This window comes from Uranotaenia lowii, chromosome 2 (genome assembly GCF_029784155.1).
Source record: "Uranotaenia lowii strain MFRU-FL chromosome 2, ASM2978415v1, whole genome shotgun sequence".
NCBI lineage: Eukaryota > Metazoa > Arthropoda > Insecta > Diptera > Culicidae > Uranotaenia > Uranotaenia lowii.
Genome location: NC_073692.1, coordinates 50,141,795 through 50,160,154, shown reverse-complemented (window position 1 = coordinate 50,160,154; position 18,360 = coordinate 50,141,795). Strand labels below are relative to the sequence as shown.

Sequence of the window (18,360 nt, the reverse complement as noted above, 5' to 3'; positions counted from 1 at the left end):
TGGTATGCTTCTATCAAAGTAGTGGGCCTACCAGTTCTAGTGTACGTTGATAAATGTTCCCCTAATCCATCAATAAAGGCATTTTTTATTTGTACTTCTATCACTCTCATGATAGAAGATTCATGACCCGTGTTAGCAGGGTCTAGTCGAATATTACCATTAATGTCCGAGAGTAACCCCTCGCACTGTTGGTAATATTCGTCTAAGGTTAAATTTCTTTGTTTTAAATACGCAATTTTGCTTGTTAGGGTCGACAAATCGCGCTTATCCCCAAAATAATTTATTAAAGTATTTTTTATATTTTCCCAGTCAAGTGGGGTGTGGTTTTTCAATAAAGCTTCGTTAGCTCTTTCGATAATTTTATTTCTGATTTGGCTAAGCCAAATCGAATAAATGGGGGAGTTTCTCGCTTCCGACAAAGATCTGAGTACCCGATCCACCGAATCTAACCAGGTTGACAACAGTTTTGGGTCTCCATTATAGGATGGCAAACATTTAATTGTATCAGGAATTTGACTTCCCTTTAAAATTAATTCTATTGTAGTGAGTTGCCGTGGGGCAGCTGCTATGGCGTTTCCACCGGCGACAGCTTGTGTGGCAGCTTGAGTTGCTGCTTGTGCGGCTGCCTGGGCAGCTTGCACTGCCTCGGCTGCACCTACAGCTTCCATGTGGAGCTGCTGGATTTGCTCTTCTTTAGTTTGGAGAAGGGCTTGCAATTCTGCCACTTGTCTATTTAGATCCATTTTTATCAATTAAATTCAAATAAAGTTTGATTTTGTTTAAAATTTGTTTATAATTTTTATGAAGAGATTAATCACCGCGTTTAATTATTTTCCTTTTAATCTTTTCTGTTCACTTTTTCACTTGTTAGTATCTATTATAGTGAAATTTGTTATAAGAGAAAGTAAGATAGTAAAATGAAAAGTTTTTGACTTACCCTTCGCGATATCCGTTCGCGTATATATTTTTTCCTCCTCTTTGATGCAACAAGTTGGTACACTAACACTCGCGGTTTCGTTCACGTAAGGTTTCACGGTTTTGCAAAGGTATCCGACACAATTCGCGCGATATGCGTTCGCGGAAGCTCTAACAGCGGAAGTATACACTTAACAAAATCCGCGCCGACTGCGCCAGTTAAATTATTGAGACGGGAATTTTCGTTTTTAAAAAACTAAACTATGAACTACACGGCTTCGCGGTCTGAACAGTAATGATTTATTGTCTCTATAGTAAACCTTTGGTTCCCTCGCGTTTTCCCTAATTCGCACCGAGCGACAATTCGCGTGGCTGGTGTCGTCTTCGCTGCTGTCTCGTGGGAACGGGAACCTCTTTACTTGAACTTGGAGTTCAATATCGCTGACCATGCTGTCTGGGTGCCAGCGTGTGTACCCGGTGCGTGTGTTGCGATTGATTCCTGTTCCAGTGCTGTTACTTCCTTAACTTACCTACTCAAAATCCAGTCCAAAGTTGAATTTAATGCCAAAAATCTGTAAAATCGCAAATTGACTAAAAGTTTAAAAAAAATCGCTACCTTTTCGTCAAAAATTCTGTGTTTCGTATTTTGAAAACCTGGAGATGCAAAATGTGTCAAATAACGTAAACTGTTCAATCCTCTTTTCCAGTGTTCGGCACAAAAGCGCTAATCCGTTAATCGCTAGTTAGTCCGCTAACTTTTTGTTAGTGGTTTAATTTTGCCGCTAAGTTATGATTGATCTAGCAAACTAAAAAGTTCCGTTATTATTTTGTTCCGCTAATTGAAGACCGCTAACCCCCATATATTTGTATCAATCTTTCAAATTATTTAGTGATAGAATGAAATTTTTGTCGTTAATCAAGTTAAGGTGACATTAAGCATCTACGTACTGAAATTAGAGGAAAGGTGTATTTTCCCCTCTATTAGCACGCAACATTTACAGAAGTAGATAATGATAAAAGGTGTTATACAATATAAAACTATTTTTAACATCTCTTAATCTTTTGAGCTTTTGTGTTTGAGATATTTACTTTTCACAATTCAGTTTTTTAGAAATTTTACAGATCAATTCATATAAAAATAAGATAAAATCACCATAAGATGAATTGATATTGTTAAGTTGTTAATAATTCGTTGTTATATTCATTTTAAGTTCAAAATGAAATTGAAAAATGTTCACGTTTGACAATACTCCTGCAAGTTTAAAAAAGGGGAAAACAGGTTGAAGATTTTAAATGAAGATAATGTAATAATTGTCGTGTTTTGATAAACTCGTTGAACGAGTATGGACGACACATCGTTTAAAAATAATACCACCGGAAGAAGAATTGAAATTCAAATAAAAGGCAGTTGGAATTACGCTGTCTAACAAGCAACATCTCGACTTACATTTATTTTAATCCGAATCTTAAGAGTAATTGTTAAAACACTAAAGTGGCGACGAGGGAATGAATTGCACAAAAGATTGTTTGCAACAAAATTGCATACTATCGGCTTTGCACGAAACCGACAAATCGAGTAAATTTTTAAACAGAATTAAAATAAATAGCTTCCATCTTCCACATTCTGTTTTTTTTGCTCTGGTAATTGTTCAAAAATTCGGATATTCTTTTTTTATTTGTAGAACACAGAAAGATATCAACAGATTGAGCATTTGATAAAATTACTGCTTGTAAAAAAAATCGGTCAATTTATCGAAATGAAATACTTGAACTTTATATAGTTTTGCTTGGGGAGTTGAAAAAATCGGAGGGGGAAGGGCGTTACTAAAGGAGAATTTGATATTTGTTCCGGCCTTAATGTTGTTCAACAGTTAGCGATCAGCGATTAGCGCTTTAAGCTTAAAGCGATAACTTTTTCGGCACATTTAGCGTATTAAATTAGCGATCGCTAACTTTGAATGGGTTAGCGATTTAACTAGCGGCGCTAATTTTTCAGTTAGCGATGCCGAACACTGCTCTTTTCAAAATTTAACTGGTATGACTTAAACAATTTTGACGGTTCATTGGATTTTACACTACTTTTCACATTTATTGTGGTCATGATCTTAAAAAAAAATCCTTTGCTTTTAACTTCAGTTTTCTTGGAAACTAATTGATTTTTTTTAACAATAAACGTACCGGAGGCGGTCAAATGACGGTTTTTGAACTTTAAACGATGATTACGCTTTATACAATTGTTTTTTCGCAAATTTAACGACAGGACTATTTTTGTTTTTGAAATGCAAGTATTTTTGCGTTTTTTAAATTTTTTTAAGTGTTACGGTTTTCGAATAACGTATGTGGTATACCTATTCATACCGCGAGCGGTCAAATGACGGCAAACACCGTTTTCGCTATAACTCCCTTGTTTATCAACCGATTTCTACCAAATTTAAAGTTTTGAAAAGCTTATAATTCGACTCAAATATGGTTTTCAGACAATTTTCAGCTACAATCAATAACTTTAAAGTTATTTACAGTACAAGAAAAATTTTATGAAAAAACATGCTTCAGGAAAAAGGTTGTAAATCAGTTATTAAGTGCTCGAAAAAAATTTCACTTAGTGCCTGAGAAAGCTGAAGTTAGAAGCTATATGTTGCATATATGGATTTTTTTTTTGAAAATTTTCTAAGATCATGGCCACAAAAAATGTAAAAAAGTTGTGTAAAACCCGTACTTTTCAATCAATCAACCGCCAAAGCTGTTTCTGTTACAGTAGCAAATTGTGAAAAAGTGAATTGAAAAGTAGACGTAATTTGTCACATTTTGGCATCTTTAGATTTTTTGAAATACGAAGTACATAATTTATGACGACTTTTCAAAGGTAGTTGTTTTTCGAACTTTTTTTCAATTTGGATTTTCTAAGACAATTCCTACACCTAAGCTCAGCTTTGCACTGGATTTTGAGTACGTTAACGTAAGGTTTAGGCAATAAAACTATATGCAAAAGAAAGCTTATTTCATACCGGTTCTATTGGTGTAACTGCATTGGCGATGCAATGCTTGGCAAAAATATGATAAATAAAACAGTGAACTAGTTTCTGAATTTTGAGAAGTCAGCACAAATTCTTGCTTGGCAGACGGGCGCAGTGGGTGGTAATATCTCAAAGCTATTTTGCACACGAAGACGGGTGAAAGGAAACGAAAAAACAAACGAGCATTCGCTCAAATTTTCTGGTTTTACTTTCAGAAATATATTTATTATATTATTGTCAAGCATCGCACCGCCAATGTAGTTACGTCACTAGAACCGGTATGAAATTTTCTTTCTTTTGCATATAATTTTTTTGCCTAAACTATACGTTAACGTACTCAAAATCCAGTGCAAAGCTGAATTTGGGTGTAGGGATTGTCTCAGAAAATCCAGATTCATAAAAAGTTCGCAAAACAACTACCTTTGAAAAGCCGTCAAAAATTATGTATTTAGTATTTTAAAAATCTAAAGATGCCAAAATGTGACAAATTACGTCTACTTTTCAATTCACTTTTTCAAAATTTTCTACTGTAACAGGAACAGCTTTGGCAGTTGATTGATTGAAAAGTACGAGTTTTACACAACGTTTTTACATTTTTTGTGGCCATGATCTTAGAAAATTTTTAAAAAAAATTTCCATATGTGCAACATATAGCTTCTAACTTCAGCTTTCTCAGGCACTAAGTGAAATTTTTTTCGAGCACTTAATAACTGATTTACAACCTTTGTCCTGAAGCATGTTTTTTCATAAATTTTTTTTTGTACTGTAAATAACTTTAAAGTTATTGATTGTAGCTGAAAATTATCTGAGAAACATATTTGAGTCGAATTATAAGCTTTTCAAAACTTCAAATTTGGTAGAAATCGGTTGAGAAACAAGGGAGTTTTAGCGAAAACGGTGTTTGCCGTCATTTGACCGCTCGCGGTATGAATAGGTATATACAAAGTGTCGGTATGTTTAGTGCTAAGCATTTCCTAGCGACGTGTTTTTTTTCGGTTTTTACACTACGAGGTTTCCAAAATTATAAATTTTGTAAAAATCGGTTGAGAAACCAGTGAGATATAGCGGTTTTAAACAAAGAGTGTTAAATTAACACTCAAAGGTCTGATTAGGGAGTTTTTTCCTGGACTTTGAGGTCTGTGAATTTGAAGGCAAAAAATATTTTAGAGTGTTGAATCAATTTGTAATTCAATTCATTTGTATTCCTTGTGTAAGAAAGGTACACTTCCTGAAACATCACTCTCTGGAGCCACTCTGAGAATCTGCTTAATTTCTTAACTGAATACATATACCTGATGCTATTTCAAAAGCTAACAAGATCTCGTACATGCTAAGCCGTGTGATAGAGTTGAGTGAGTCGGATCTGAAGAGTGAATCTGAAAAAAAAAACAAAGCACCGACACTTGTGATAAAGACTTTGACACATGGCAAATAAAATTCACACCTTTCACAGCTTTAAAATCTAAATTTTAAAGCCTTTGGATCTCGACAAAATTTGCACGAATATTTCCCAGATTTTTGGTTGTCAATTTTGAAATCAAATTGCCCGGGTTTGTTTGGCCCGGTTACGTGCTGAAAAAAAATCTGGCAACCTTTCCTTAAACCACCTTAAACTATGCGTCTTGATAGTTCACGAGGATAAAGTTCATATACCTGCAGAGGTGACACCCTGCGGGTCGTTAGATAATTCAAAAAGAAAGTGGATCTGAACAAAAGCGAACGAGCGCTGCAAGTTAGAAATGAGAACAGAGACTCAAGAGTGGCTCCAGAGAGCGCTTCGATTAAAGATTGAAAATCGATGTATGACAAATTTATTTTATTTTAGATAAACCGAGGTCTGGATGTTTTATACATTTTCAAGTCATTTCGTATAAAAAAAGTCGAAACTTTGAGACACCTCTAAAGAAATTCCGATTGAACTGAAATGTTGCCTAGATCAGTTTTTTGGGCCAACCTTAAAAAAAGTATATGACCGTTTTTCGATAGTCGATGATGTAGGGAAATACGCCCGAAATCTCGAAGGATCATTCCTTTTTATCGTTATCGAAGCTCAAAAACAAAAAAGTGCTGCCTTTGGCTTGTTGGAGAAAGCAAAATTGCTTTTTGAGTTAAAATTCACACTCGAGTATCGCGTTTACATTCCGCGATTCCGTGACGTAAGTTGAACGGACTAGCGAATATGATTCTTTGCGCGTTTCTTAGATCGCGATCTGTCTATCAAAGTATACAGGTGTCCATCTTATATCTAAAGGCCGCCCTACATTATGCATACATTTTGCGAGAACATCATAAAATAGCGAGAAAAAGTGGAAATTTTGAGCAAACCCAACAAAAATGTCGATTCTGACCTCTCGCCGAAACCGATTTGGGCACATGTTTGCCATCGTATGCCCTTAATGAAGCATGTACACTCAGAGGAAATCTTATTATGAATTTCATAAGACACGTCTTATGAACCGCTTTTTTGCGTCCAGAAAATTTTTTCATAAGAGTCTTGTGAAATTCTTTCTATAGTAGAACGGGAAAAATCGCATCGAAGATTCTGCGCACCAATAGGTTACCTATTTCGAATCGTTGCCGGTTACTTCAGAATTCTTCAACGATTAATCTGAATGGAGAAAAACTGGTTTCGGATAGTCTAGAACTCATGCAAAAAGACCCAGTGTAAATTTTTATTAAACGGTATATCGTTTCTTTTTTTATTTATGATATTTTTCCTTTCTTTTTTTCGATTCCACTTTAAAAAAAAGAGAACATTTTTTCACTTATACAATCTTTTTTTTTTTTTCAAAATCCTGCTTTAATTGTGTTTTTCTTTCTTTTATACAAATGAGGGGTTAGCTAATATTTTTTTTTTGCTGCTTGTGTAAGGTAAGTGCTTCTTTATTTTTGCAATATTTACTGCTTTTTGTTCCGATTTATCGTACACATAAGTTTTCTTTTAAGTTCCTCTTTTTGCTGCTGATTTTTTTTGTCTTGTGTGTGTGTTGCCTTAATAGCGTGCCGAACCGAAATCTTTTTTTCATTTGCCTAATTTTTACGTTCATTTGTAATTTTTTTTCACCATTCGAAAATTCTCCTCAAATATAATTGTAGCTAAATTTCCGGTTTTTGATTCTTTACTTCTTGCAACCTTTGTCCAATACATACACATATACAACCTAGCGCAGGACAAAACAATTGTTGGAACACGTACGACTGTTAAACACCCCATGGATTGGGTCTGTTATGTGTGTTTGTCTCATCAATATTGGAAGTTAGATGTTCGATGTTGCTCGGTTTTGGATTGTTTTGCGTTTGAAACTCAAAAACAATTCTTTTTTTTTACTTTGAAGACTTGCATTGCTTTTCGGAAAAATATACGTTCGATACCCATTTTCTTTTTATTTTAACTGAATGGATTTGTCTTACTTTTTCTTTTAACTTTCTATTCACAAAACGGACAAAAGGTGGGGAAGCTTTCAACACCTTCGGCTAAACAAGGTTTGAAGGGAAGTTAAACTAACTAAAGGAGCTTTTACTTAGTATTTAGTATAAAATTGCGGGCGAAGGATGATGAATTGGGGAGTTGGACAAATTAACTACTTTACAAATAAATTATGATTCGCTTGGCTGTTGTCGGTTTTTTTTTTCTAAACTAAATGCTTGACTTGTCATGAGTCTGTCTGGGGTTGAGAGCTCAGCCGACCGCTCGGATTCGGAGCATTTCGGATCACTCTTGCTTGCTTTCTTGCGTTTATATGGTAGTTGCTTCTGTACAGATTTATCAGTTAGTGGTTGCCGGGAGGGAGTCGATCAAACTTAAAAAAAAAAGAACTTAACTCATTCCCGGATGGCAATCGTCGTTACTTTCTTGTGTTCTATTTTTTTTAACTATTGTTATTGGTTGATGTTGTTGCGTTCACAAAAATGTGGAGGAAGATGAATTTATTTTCAAACTATGTTTCACGGGCATGATATATATAAATTATGTCCTATTGCTGCGCTGATGCGGAGAAAACTGATTAGGAATCTTTACACTTTTTCTTTACTTAAACTAAACTAGCTCAATGGTTTCCTTCTAATCCTTTATATCCTCTGCTGTGTGTCTATACAATAAACGAATTCTTCGGTTTCTTAATAGTTAATCGTAGCGAAATGTTTTACCTATGTATAGTTTAATAATTTTCCTCTGATGAATTTTGTCCGGTTTTTTTCTTTTATTAAAATAAAATTTAACTTACATAATCATTAGACCTAGCAAAAAGATTTCTACCTTCTTCATCTCAATCTCGCTTTTCTATTCTTTGCCATGCATTCTCTTACAGTTTAATAATTTCTTAATGTTTATCCAACGAATGCGTTTGGTGCTGTTTGTTCGAAATGTTTGAATTTTTCAATTGCGATTTTTTTTATAAACGTGTGTGTGATGATATAGCTTTTGCTTTCTGAGAAATAAAATCGGAATCGTAATTGAATACTTTTTTACAAAATTATCCACACAGCTGTTCGAAGCATTCGTTTCTGCATTGAAGAATTTGAAAATTTTGTTTCCGTATAATGTACCACTTTCTAGTCGATGTTTCTTCGAAGAAACTTTTCTTCGCCAGATTCGTCCCTTTTCTCTTGCCTAGATACTTTGCTAAATTTTCTGCGGGGGATAAACAATTTTTCGTAAAATAACTAAAAGTGAAAAAACATACATCAAAAACTGTTCAGTGAGAACGAACTTATTTTTTTGTTCACAAACATCTATTGCTGCTTGGTAGAAGTGGATATGAGCACGCGCGGACAGAATTGGTTCTTAAACAAAACAAGTACCTATTCGTAGGACGACCTAGTCGGTGTAACAGTCGACAGCTCAATCGCAGCACATTTCATTTGTTGTTTGTCTTGCCTTTTTTTCTCGTTTATTCTAATCAATTGCCTAACTAGTGGCCTTCGTTGAATTTGCGGTCATTTTTGCGTTTTTTTTCTGTTTCTAAGCTTTCCAACTGAATGTCGTCTAATCAGGTCATTTGGCAGATCTCTCCAGATTTAATAAGATTGTTAGGAAATCTACGCGAATTGTTTGCTTAATGCCTGCATTTTTTTATTTTTAGCTTCCAAGGGGATGTTGATAAAATGTTTGATTTCCTCCGTTTTTTTTTTCTTCAGTGGAATGGTGACGACATCTATTGAGCGTGACTTTGTGTTTTGGGGGTGTAAGTTGGTAATTATAATATAAAAAAGTTTTCTCATCTCATTTACATTTACACGCGTCTCTGCGTCCTTCCTCCTGCTTATTTACAGCTGATCATTGATGTAGCCGCCGAAACCGCTGCCCAGTCCACCGACCGTGGTCGTCAGGCCGTTCCCATTGGCAAATCCACCCATCAATCCGCTAATGCTACTACTGTTGCTGCTGCTGCCGCCACTATTAACCCCGGTTGCCGACGACGTTACTCCGTGGCCACTACTGATCCCGCCTCCACCGGCACCACCTCCTCCTCCTCCTCCGCCTCCACCATGATAGGCCGCGGCCGCCGTCGACTGGTTATAGCTGTTATAACCGTAGTACAGCAAATTTCATTCGAACGGAGTGTTGAACATGTGAATGTTCAGATCTTCGAAGGAGGTCGCATTGCTCTGGTCCAGCATCTGCAGCATCTCGGACAGTTCGTGACCCTGGCCCGGGTGGTGCTGCCCCGGATGATGGTGGCCCGGATGGTGCACCTGATGGTGATGATGGGCTGCGGCTGCTGCTGCCGCGTGGTGTGCCGCATGGTGCGGATGATGCTGTGCAGGATGATGGCCACCGTGATGTTGCTGCAGGTGCGGGTGGTGCTGCTGATGCTGTTGCATGTGCTCTGGCGGGATGTCCTGGGGTGCACTGTTGCTACTACTGCTGCTGCCGCCGGCTCCAGGGGCAGCCCCGCTACTACTGCTCGTTTGCATCGGTTCCGGTGCCGCTGGATGGTGCGCCTGCCAGCCGCTCCAAATGCCTGCAAGGAAAGAGAAGAAATGGTCATGATCATAAACCCGTTATAAACGTAGAGCAGCTAATAGTAATGTACATAAATTCCAGAGGTCTAGAAGGACGTCAATAGATATTCTGCCTCTTCATTATCTAGAGCGAAAACGTGTCTGCTAACCTTGCAAATGTACGACCAAGAGATCTCCGTTTTCCCTACCTTTTGATGACGTCTCTAGCTTAAGATTTTGATACATTCGTCGATCCACTTTGGAGATACGACCACATACATAGATTAGAGGTGAACCCTCTCAAGCTTTAGTAAGGATAGTGAAATACTAGTCGAACGGCGAGTGATTACATCCTGGCGAGTCCTTGGGGAAGTTTAGCCAACCGTGGAATGAAATGTTTGGCTCTGAACCTGTGCCTCGTAATAGTCCAAGTTTACTTTGTAATAGGCCTCCAAGGGATAGTTGAGGGTCAAAAAAGGCAGCCTCATCTATGGAAGGCGCACCAAGTTCAAGTTGATAAAAAGTTGTTTCAACATTCATTAGGATTTAAAGGACTAACTTCAAAAAGTGAAGCTTCTCTTCGTAACAGCCAACAAAGCTTAAATTACCCTTTTAGGATCGTCAGATCGTTAGACATTCTATATCATTATTCAACATGTGAAGATCAAGCTAATGGCTCTTATTCTGCGCCGCGCGTGAGCTGACGATAATCGAATCACTCGATTCCAGGAATCGCTTAAGGTGGGTGTGCAAACTTAAGCTATGTGCTGCACTGGCTGAACGAGAGACTCGCATCCACTCTCGCTTTTTTGAATTTATTTTTCAACTTTTTGAATTTTTCATATTTTTGTAATTTTTTAGTACCCTCGCTCGAATATAACCTCAAAAACAAGTTACCGGGAGTAACGTTTATTTCAGTGTGGAAAAAAACGAAAAAAAAAGTTGAGGTAAACAGCTTGGATTCGTGAGCGTCCGACGCAGGGGGAATCTCGGAAGACAACAAGCAGTCAGAAGTGTCCCCAGGGCGCGGTGTATTGAAGATCTCGAGCCAACATCGCTGCGAACAGTTCCTCGCTGGCGATTAGCCGAATAGATCGCCTCTGAGCCTCTGATGAGTTGCGTACAAACAACGTGCACTAACGTGTTCTGTAATTTGCTCAGGTTGCTCCATCCGAATCCGGTTACGATTAAAAAAAAACCAGGATACAAACGGCTCCGTGAATCGAAAGCAGGAGAAAACTCGCTCGGGGAAAGCCTGGCGCGTCAAGCAAAGCCAACAGTAGCGGAATATAGTGGGTTGACCTTAAATTTGCTAACACACGTTGTGTATTCCGAACCTAGATTCCCAAACGGGACACAGCGAAAACAGTTGGTAAGAGCGAAGATATCGAGCATACAACAGCCCCGAATAACGTGCTTTTTTTTCGAAGGGGTTTTGTTGTGCCTTTGGCTCAATTCCTCAAGAATTGTCGAGGTGATGTCAAGCTGATCTGTCCACAGCTTACTGTTTTCTACGTTGGCGCGTCCGAACCGAGCGGAATTTAAAATATCCCGGTGAACAGGGCCAAGCACTCCAGGTCAGCCGAGTAGTAATTGAGGTTTTCGCATGATCAGGGAGTTGGCGACCTTTTTTAATGTTACCCAGGTGACCAACGTACTTCCTACGGTCGTCGTACAGCGCCAGGGTCTGTTCGTGACACGAAACGTTGCTGGTTGTAACATTCGGCATCTGACGAGCCAGCATTCCGAGCGCAGATGCTCTTCGAACCCGTGTCAGCTGATGACTACTAGGATCAAGTGAGTTTGTTGATTATGAACTCTTTACTCGAATACATGCGAAAATGAAAGTTTAAGATTTGTTTATTTTTTTGGGGCCGTTTTGTTATTAGTGCGAGGTTAGTTCCATTACTCTTTGCATTCCTTCCGAACAGTAGTCGCACGAAGAAAATCAGCAACAGGTCAAACGAGAATTTCCAATGCCTCAAGCGCTGTTTATACAGGTTATGGGCCCAACTCGTTTGTTTGTTTTATTATACACTCAGAGGAAATCTTATTATAAATTTCATAAGATACATCTTATGAACCATTTTTTTGCGTCCAAACTAATTTTTCATAAGAGTCTTATGAAATTCTTTCAATTTTAATACGACGTTCTTATGTAAAATAGAAGTATCGGCATTGTGAAAAAATGATGAACGCATTCATTCATAGCATCAGTTTTTTTTTCATCATCTAACAGTACGAAGTAATCGCCAGTTCATAGTTATTATAGTTTTCCTTCAATGTTAAATGTTATTGTTATCTCAAGAAAGGTAAGTTCGATTTGATGTTTTTGGTGTGAACGTTGAATATATTAGTAAACTAAAATACATTATTTGTTTACTTTTCAGCAAGCTGATCCGCAAAAAACGAAAGGTCGAAGATTAAGATGCGGCAAAAAAAAACTTTGATGGAGCCGTCTGTTGATGCGCTGCTGATGGTGACCATGAAGGATTTAATTTTAAACAAATTTGGCAAACAATAAAGTGAATGTTTTCAACATGAAATATCGAGAATTTTTCATATTTGAAAGTGATTTACTGTTTTCATAAGAATCTCTTATGAAAAGCAACAACCTCTCATTGAAGTAGGCGTTCATCTTCAGAATTCATTCGCGTCATAAGACAATCTTATGAATTTCATTAATTTTTCTTATGGCGCCACTTCATAAGAGAATCTTATGGCATACATAATAGTATTTTTCTGAGTGTAGAGGCTTGCTGGGTAGATAAGGGCCCAGCTCAAGTGGAAAGGAGCAGAAAAGCAAGCAAGCATAACAAATCTCTCGTTTTCACAAGCTAAAGTGCTTCCTGTTAGTAGAACCGAGGAATGGAATAGCTGAATTACTAACACCCTTATTCTCGTTTACGGCGTATCTGGCTTTCGTTCGAACGAAAACTTTCGAACGAATTCGAAAAAGGTATTCTTGTTTTCGTACGAACGTGATACGTTCAATTTCGGTGCTGCCTGATGAACTTCCACTCAGGCAAATTCTTATTAAAATTTTCATAAGTTGCGTCTAATGAATCGCTTTCTAGAGCGCAAAATTGTGTTTCATAAGAGTCTTATGAAATACTTTCAGTTTTCATAAGAACATCTTATGAAATATAGAAGAAACGGCATTGTGAAAATATAATGAATACATTCATTCATTCCATCAGTTTTCCATCGTCTAACGGTACGAAGCATTCGCTAGTTGTTAGTTATTAGTTTTCCCAAACAGTGGAAAATAATTGTGATCTTCTGAGTGGTAAGTTTGAGTTGATGGTTTTGATGTGAACGATTAATGTATTTGTAAACCAAAATATTTTTTGTTTGCTTTTCAGTACGCGGACCGGAAAAACACAAGGTCAAAGAATCGGATGCGACAAAAAAAAATTGTTGGAACCGGGTGTTGAGGTTTTGCTGATGGTAGCCATGAACAACTAAATTTCAAACAAATCCGGAAAACAATAAAGTGTTTTCAACATAAAATTTCTTAAATTATTCTTATTAGAAGTGACTTCCTGTTTCCATAAGAGCCTCTTATGAAAACCATCAAACCCCCATTACATTAGGTGTTCATCTTCAGAATTCATTCGCGTCATAAGACAATCTTATGAATTTCAATGATTTCTCTTATGGCGCCACTTTATAAGAGAATCTTATGGCATACATAATAGTATTTTTCTGAGTGTCGAAATTGTTGGGCAGCAACCTGATTGAAAATGACAATTCTAAACGTAAATATTGGAATTAAAATTTGTTTTTCTGTGTCTTGCGGAAATTTATCGTCCAGAACCAGAGAATTTTTAAGGGACACAACCCAAGAGACGAAAAGTGGATCATTGTCGTGCTCATCCGGTGAGTTTTAAAAACAAAAAACTGTTAGCAAAAAAACATCCGCAATAGCCGGGGCTAATTCCGACATCGTCAGCAGCAGAAACGAACGAAACGAACGCCTTCCGATAAGATCGCCTGCCCTAGCAGATCGATGTGTTTCCGGTTCCACAAAGGTGTTCTCAATTCCAGACGGTAGTGGGGATGGTGCTGCTGCAAAGCTCCCCCACCCGGAGTGAAAAATTGGAAACCGACCAAAAGTCAATCAAAAATAAAACTTCCTAAATTTTGAATAAAAACTTATTTTATTTCAACTCTAGTTCCTAAACAATCAATAGACATGCTTATTTGAGCCACATAAATTTTATTATTTTAAAACACAACCTTCCTACAATTCACAATCACCCTTACTTAGTTCGCAGCATAAAACTAACGTTTCTTAGACGGTGGCAAAAATAACATCGATCGTATGAAATTTATTCACCAAAAATTTTTGTTGTTTTGTATTCTACCAACCTGGATTAAAATTTGTTGTATCCTCAGATTTTTTTGTCTCATTTCCTCCCAATTTAACATATTTCTTCTATTTTTTAAATTTTTTGGCGGTTTTAACGCATGCGGTTCGCAGCATTAGACTCGCGTTTGACAACCGATATTAAATATACATTCGATCGAAAACCGGAATGCTACGTTTTGTTCGTACGAACGATGTTCGAAAGATCGAACTGTTCTCATTCGTTCGAACGAAAACAAGAATACGAAATTGTGAAACTTTCGAACGAATGTCATTCGATCGAAAACGAGAATAAGGGTGTAAGCCCAGAGGTCATATTTCACTAAAAGCCCTGACAAAGCTGAACGTACATTGTGCCAAAGTTGATACGATTGCTCTCCAAACAACTGGCATAAAAACTCGAGCTTTCGAGCAAAGTGATGCATGACCGATCTCTACAAACAATCATTCAAGCGAGGAAAGAAAAACATTTCATGAGATTTTCATCGTACTGGATAATTTATCCCAGAAACAAGTAAATAAAAAAATGCTGCCAGAAGAGCAGAATCGAACTCACAACAACGTTCTTATATCGGCTTGGTAATACGACCACTTTACCAGTGTACTACCTCAGATGTCAGATGGAGAATGAGGGTCAATTGTCATAGTGTTTCTGGTTTTCTGGTATTTGATTGATGGTTTATTTCATCCTCCTTTCAAAGGAGTCCTTTGTCTTTTAAAGGAAATGGGAATTGGACACAAAAAAACCTGTTATTTGCATTTCTACTGTTTACATACACACGCACAGCAGCTTACAGCCGGACAGCTTCGCCGGAGGGCAGGGTCCAGTTCCTTACATTTTTCATCACATTCGCAAAAAAAGGCCAAATCAGGCATACTATTTTCAAAAAATCAGAGAAATTCAATGGCTTATCAGGTTGTCAGGCTGAGCCTCGAAAAATCTGGCAAATCCTGAAAAATCAGGTACACTGGCATCTCTGCCGGAGGGTTGTTTGCCGGTGGTTTTATAAAAGGAAATGTGTATGTAGGGCGGCATTAGAAAAACTACGGAGATAAAAAAATCTCCGTAGTTTTTCTAATGCCGCCCTACATACACATTGCTTCTATCCTCGTTTGCCTTATGATGGGATAGGGAAGGACGTGCGTGAAAACTTGTTTATTTTCTTTCTTTTAGTCATACGCAATGATGCTATACTGGGAGGACAACTCCTGCGCTCACCAATCGTATCACATTTTATGCCAGTTACGTTGAAATATTAAGAAATCATCATTGGAATAAACGCGAGTTCGAGCCCAAGAGTAAACATATCGAACACAGTTGTACCGGATAGTTTTTCAATAACGATCCGCCAACTGCAACGTTGATAAAGTCGCGAATGCCATAAAGATGGTAAAACGACTATAATCGAAACAGAAAAAAAAAGAGAAATCATTGGAATAAAGGCTGATATGTCTACTGCCTATTGTGCATTTTATCAGTTTCAACTCAACTTATTTTAGAACTGGCATAAGGATTGGTCCAAAACTGATGATATTTGGACCCAATTTAACGCAGTTCTTAACCGTTTGACAGTTAAACAAGAGTCGGGTTGCCAGGATTTTTCACTGGATTGCAGCTAAGTTCCTTGGTTCACTTCTTGTATAAATTAGGAGAAAAACTCTCTGACAAACAGTTTGATTTCGAGTTGCCATCCTGGATGCGTAGAACGCCTCCAACAGCGTTTGTGCTGCGTTGTGAGGATCCGGGTATATATCTGTAAACTGGTGGAAAGCTTCTTCCACAATCGTCAGCTACTTTTTTTTTATTATTTTTTATTGGGATTTTAAACTGGTTGGTTTATTCATTCCCAATCGTCAGCTACTGTATATGCACAGCGAGGTATGTGTTCCTTGTGGTCCCGGACGACAACCGCAGTGGATGCGCGAGGCCAACTGGTCAATGGTTGGTCCTCCCGGATTTTTATTGCCCTACAATGTGTTGGAGACAGATAGCATCTTAGTAGAAAACTTTTTCTTCAACAGTTCGCTGCTATGATTTGTTATATTATAGAAACACCAAAAACCGACCGTGATGTAAATAGTTACAAATTTTACTTATCTACTATGTGAACCTAGACAATAAAATCATATAAAAAAAGTAGAGATAACTGCAACTTGTAGAGTGGCTTTTGACGCCGAGGATCATTTGAGTTGGTGTGGGATGACATCTTTGTCCGGAAACATTTATTCGTTGCCCAACGTCAGCATGTGTTGTGACAGGCGTGAGTCTAGGCTGAGCGACTCTCTTCGATCGACGTACGATAGACAGAAAGATGGATCTTGGGTCGTCAAGATGAGATGTTTGACCACATATTGGGCATGACTTCGTTTATGAGTATTGTCATGGAACACACTAGCGCGGATATGACTACCAGAGTACAACGTAAACGGAATTCATGGTGGAACCAAAGCTCAGAAGTCAGAGCTGGAGTATGGATAAACTTGGGCATGGCATTAATCGTCCCATTGCACCCAGAGTAGTAAACAGGACCTCGCTCGCTTTAATACTCGAGTTCACTTACACAAAATATTGGCTAAAAACTGTTATTATCAAATTCAACAATCGACATCAAGACAAAACCCCACAACCTTTTATTCAATTAAATATAACAATCATAGAAATGGTCACAAGCAGTATTATTATGAAAAGCATAGGCGTCAGAACGTCGCAGTCCCACAGCTCTTCCTCGATCAGGGTGCTTCGAGTGAAGTCCATCGGACCAAAAGTTCCGTCATTGAACATTTGAACGGGTGATGGCGGTGGAGGGGGTCCAATCGAAGGTGGTCCAGGATACTCGATCAGCTTCGAGCATTGATCGCACCCGGAATGATTACAATTGGTGCAGTACAAATTGCCCTGACAGAGATAGCACTGGCCACAGTTGGCACCACTGCACTGCCGACAGGCCGAAACCGGCTGCACCTGGTAGAATCTACAACTGGAAGAGCACCCCCCACCACTTGACCCGGGAATCGGAAAGGAAGACGTCGAGGGATCGCTTCGAGGGGCTTGATTGTTGTGGACAGTTTTGAGACGGCACTTACCGGGTTGTCCGGCGGACGGTGTATAAGTTGAGGGTTGCCGCGATCCGGTCGCACTAAGCTGGGTGTACGTGGGCCCCGTTGGCGATCTGTTCGGACTGAGCTCGCTGTACTGGTAACCTTCGGTAACGGGTTGAGGCTGGGGAGTGAGAGTATTGCGTTAAAAAGTTGTAAAGATTTTGATTCGAGTTTTGTCTAACCTGTCGTAACGACCATGCGGTCGCTGCCGGCGTTGGCGAGGTGTTGTTAGTTTTGGGAATATGACCTAGGGAACCGGAAGCACCGGGCGTACCGGGGGAACCATATCTGTAAAAAGTTAAGACAAGATATCCGTTAAATTTATATTCTTTAAATAAAGCGAAGTGAGTTCAACTTACTGAATAGGAGAGGGCGTTGGATTATAGCTATATTGCACCGAGTTGTGCGCACTGTCCGGTCGCTGGATCGACGCGTTGGCGGCCGCGGCCGTGGCGGCTGATGGCGGTTGTTGCTGTTGCTGTTGTGATGGCAAGTGTGAAATCAAGTTGTGAGGATTGTATATACTACTGGCGGGCGTCGATTCTCGCCGGCTTGGCATCGAATAGTCTAGGCCCGGGGCCTGGTAGGAGACCGGGGTGTCTGCCGGATCTGCCGCACCCACCGCTTCATGGCTGGAGTGGAGAGATCTGCAAGTAGGGAGGAAAACATTTAGCAAACTTTTTTGAATGTTTTTTTTTCTTGTTTGATGAACCTATGAAGTGAGAAGTTATTGATGAGTTCCAAAGTTGCCATAAACACATGGCATACTTATTGAAATTTACACAAGACAAATGTCACGGCTTTTTTTTAGAACAATTTCAAGCTGAAAAAGGCGTATTTGAAAATTTGTCGTTATGGAGGAGAATTTTTTCTTTTCAACGCACAATTCGGGAACAAAACTACGGAGGGTCCATAACAACTTTTTTTTATTCAAGTTGTGCCCTGGTGATTTTTCTACTGATTTTTGGAAAAAATGCCCTATTTTTTGAGGAAAATTGAAAATGAAAAGTAGAAAAT

At 38.5% G+C, this 18,360-nt stretch overlaps 1 protein-coding gene across 5 annotated transcripts in view; it reads right to left on the bottom strand.

The window, feature by feature from the left end:
* Window positions 1-6,662: 6,662 nt before the first annotated feature.
* LOC129748180 (aryl hydrocarbon receptor nuclear translocator homolog) overlaps window positions 6,663-18,360 on the bottom strand; it is a 238,310-nt gene continuing 226,612 nt past the window's right edge. For 2 of the 5 annotated variants that reach the window (XM_055742689.1, XM_055742688.1), the window contains exons 9-12: window positions 17,703-17,990; window positions 17,526-17,631; window positions 17,329-17,464; window positions 6,665-9,892 (exon numbers count right to left, since the gene is read on the bottom strand). In XM_055742689.1, the coding sequence (XP_055598664.1) occupies window positions 9,477-9,892; window positions 17,329-17,464; window positions 17,526-17,631; window positions 17,703-17,990 (946 nt within the window). In that variant the 3' untranslated portion in view covers window positions 6,665-9,476. Of the gene's footprint in view, window positions 9,893-17,328; window positions 17,465-17,525; window positions 17,632-17,702; window positions 17,991-18,360 lie in introns of all 5 variants that reach the window. The other 3 variants (XM_055742687.1, XM_055742691.1, XM_055742690.1) reach the window with 3 other exon arrangements.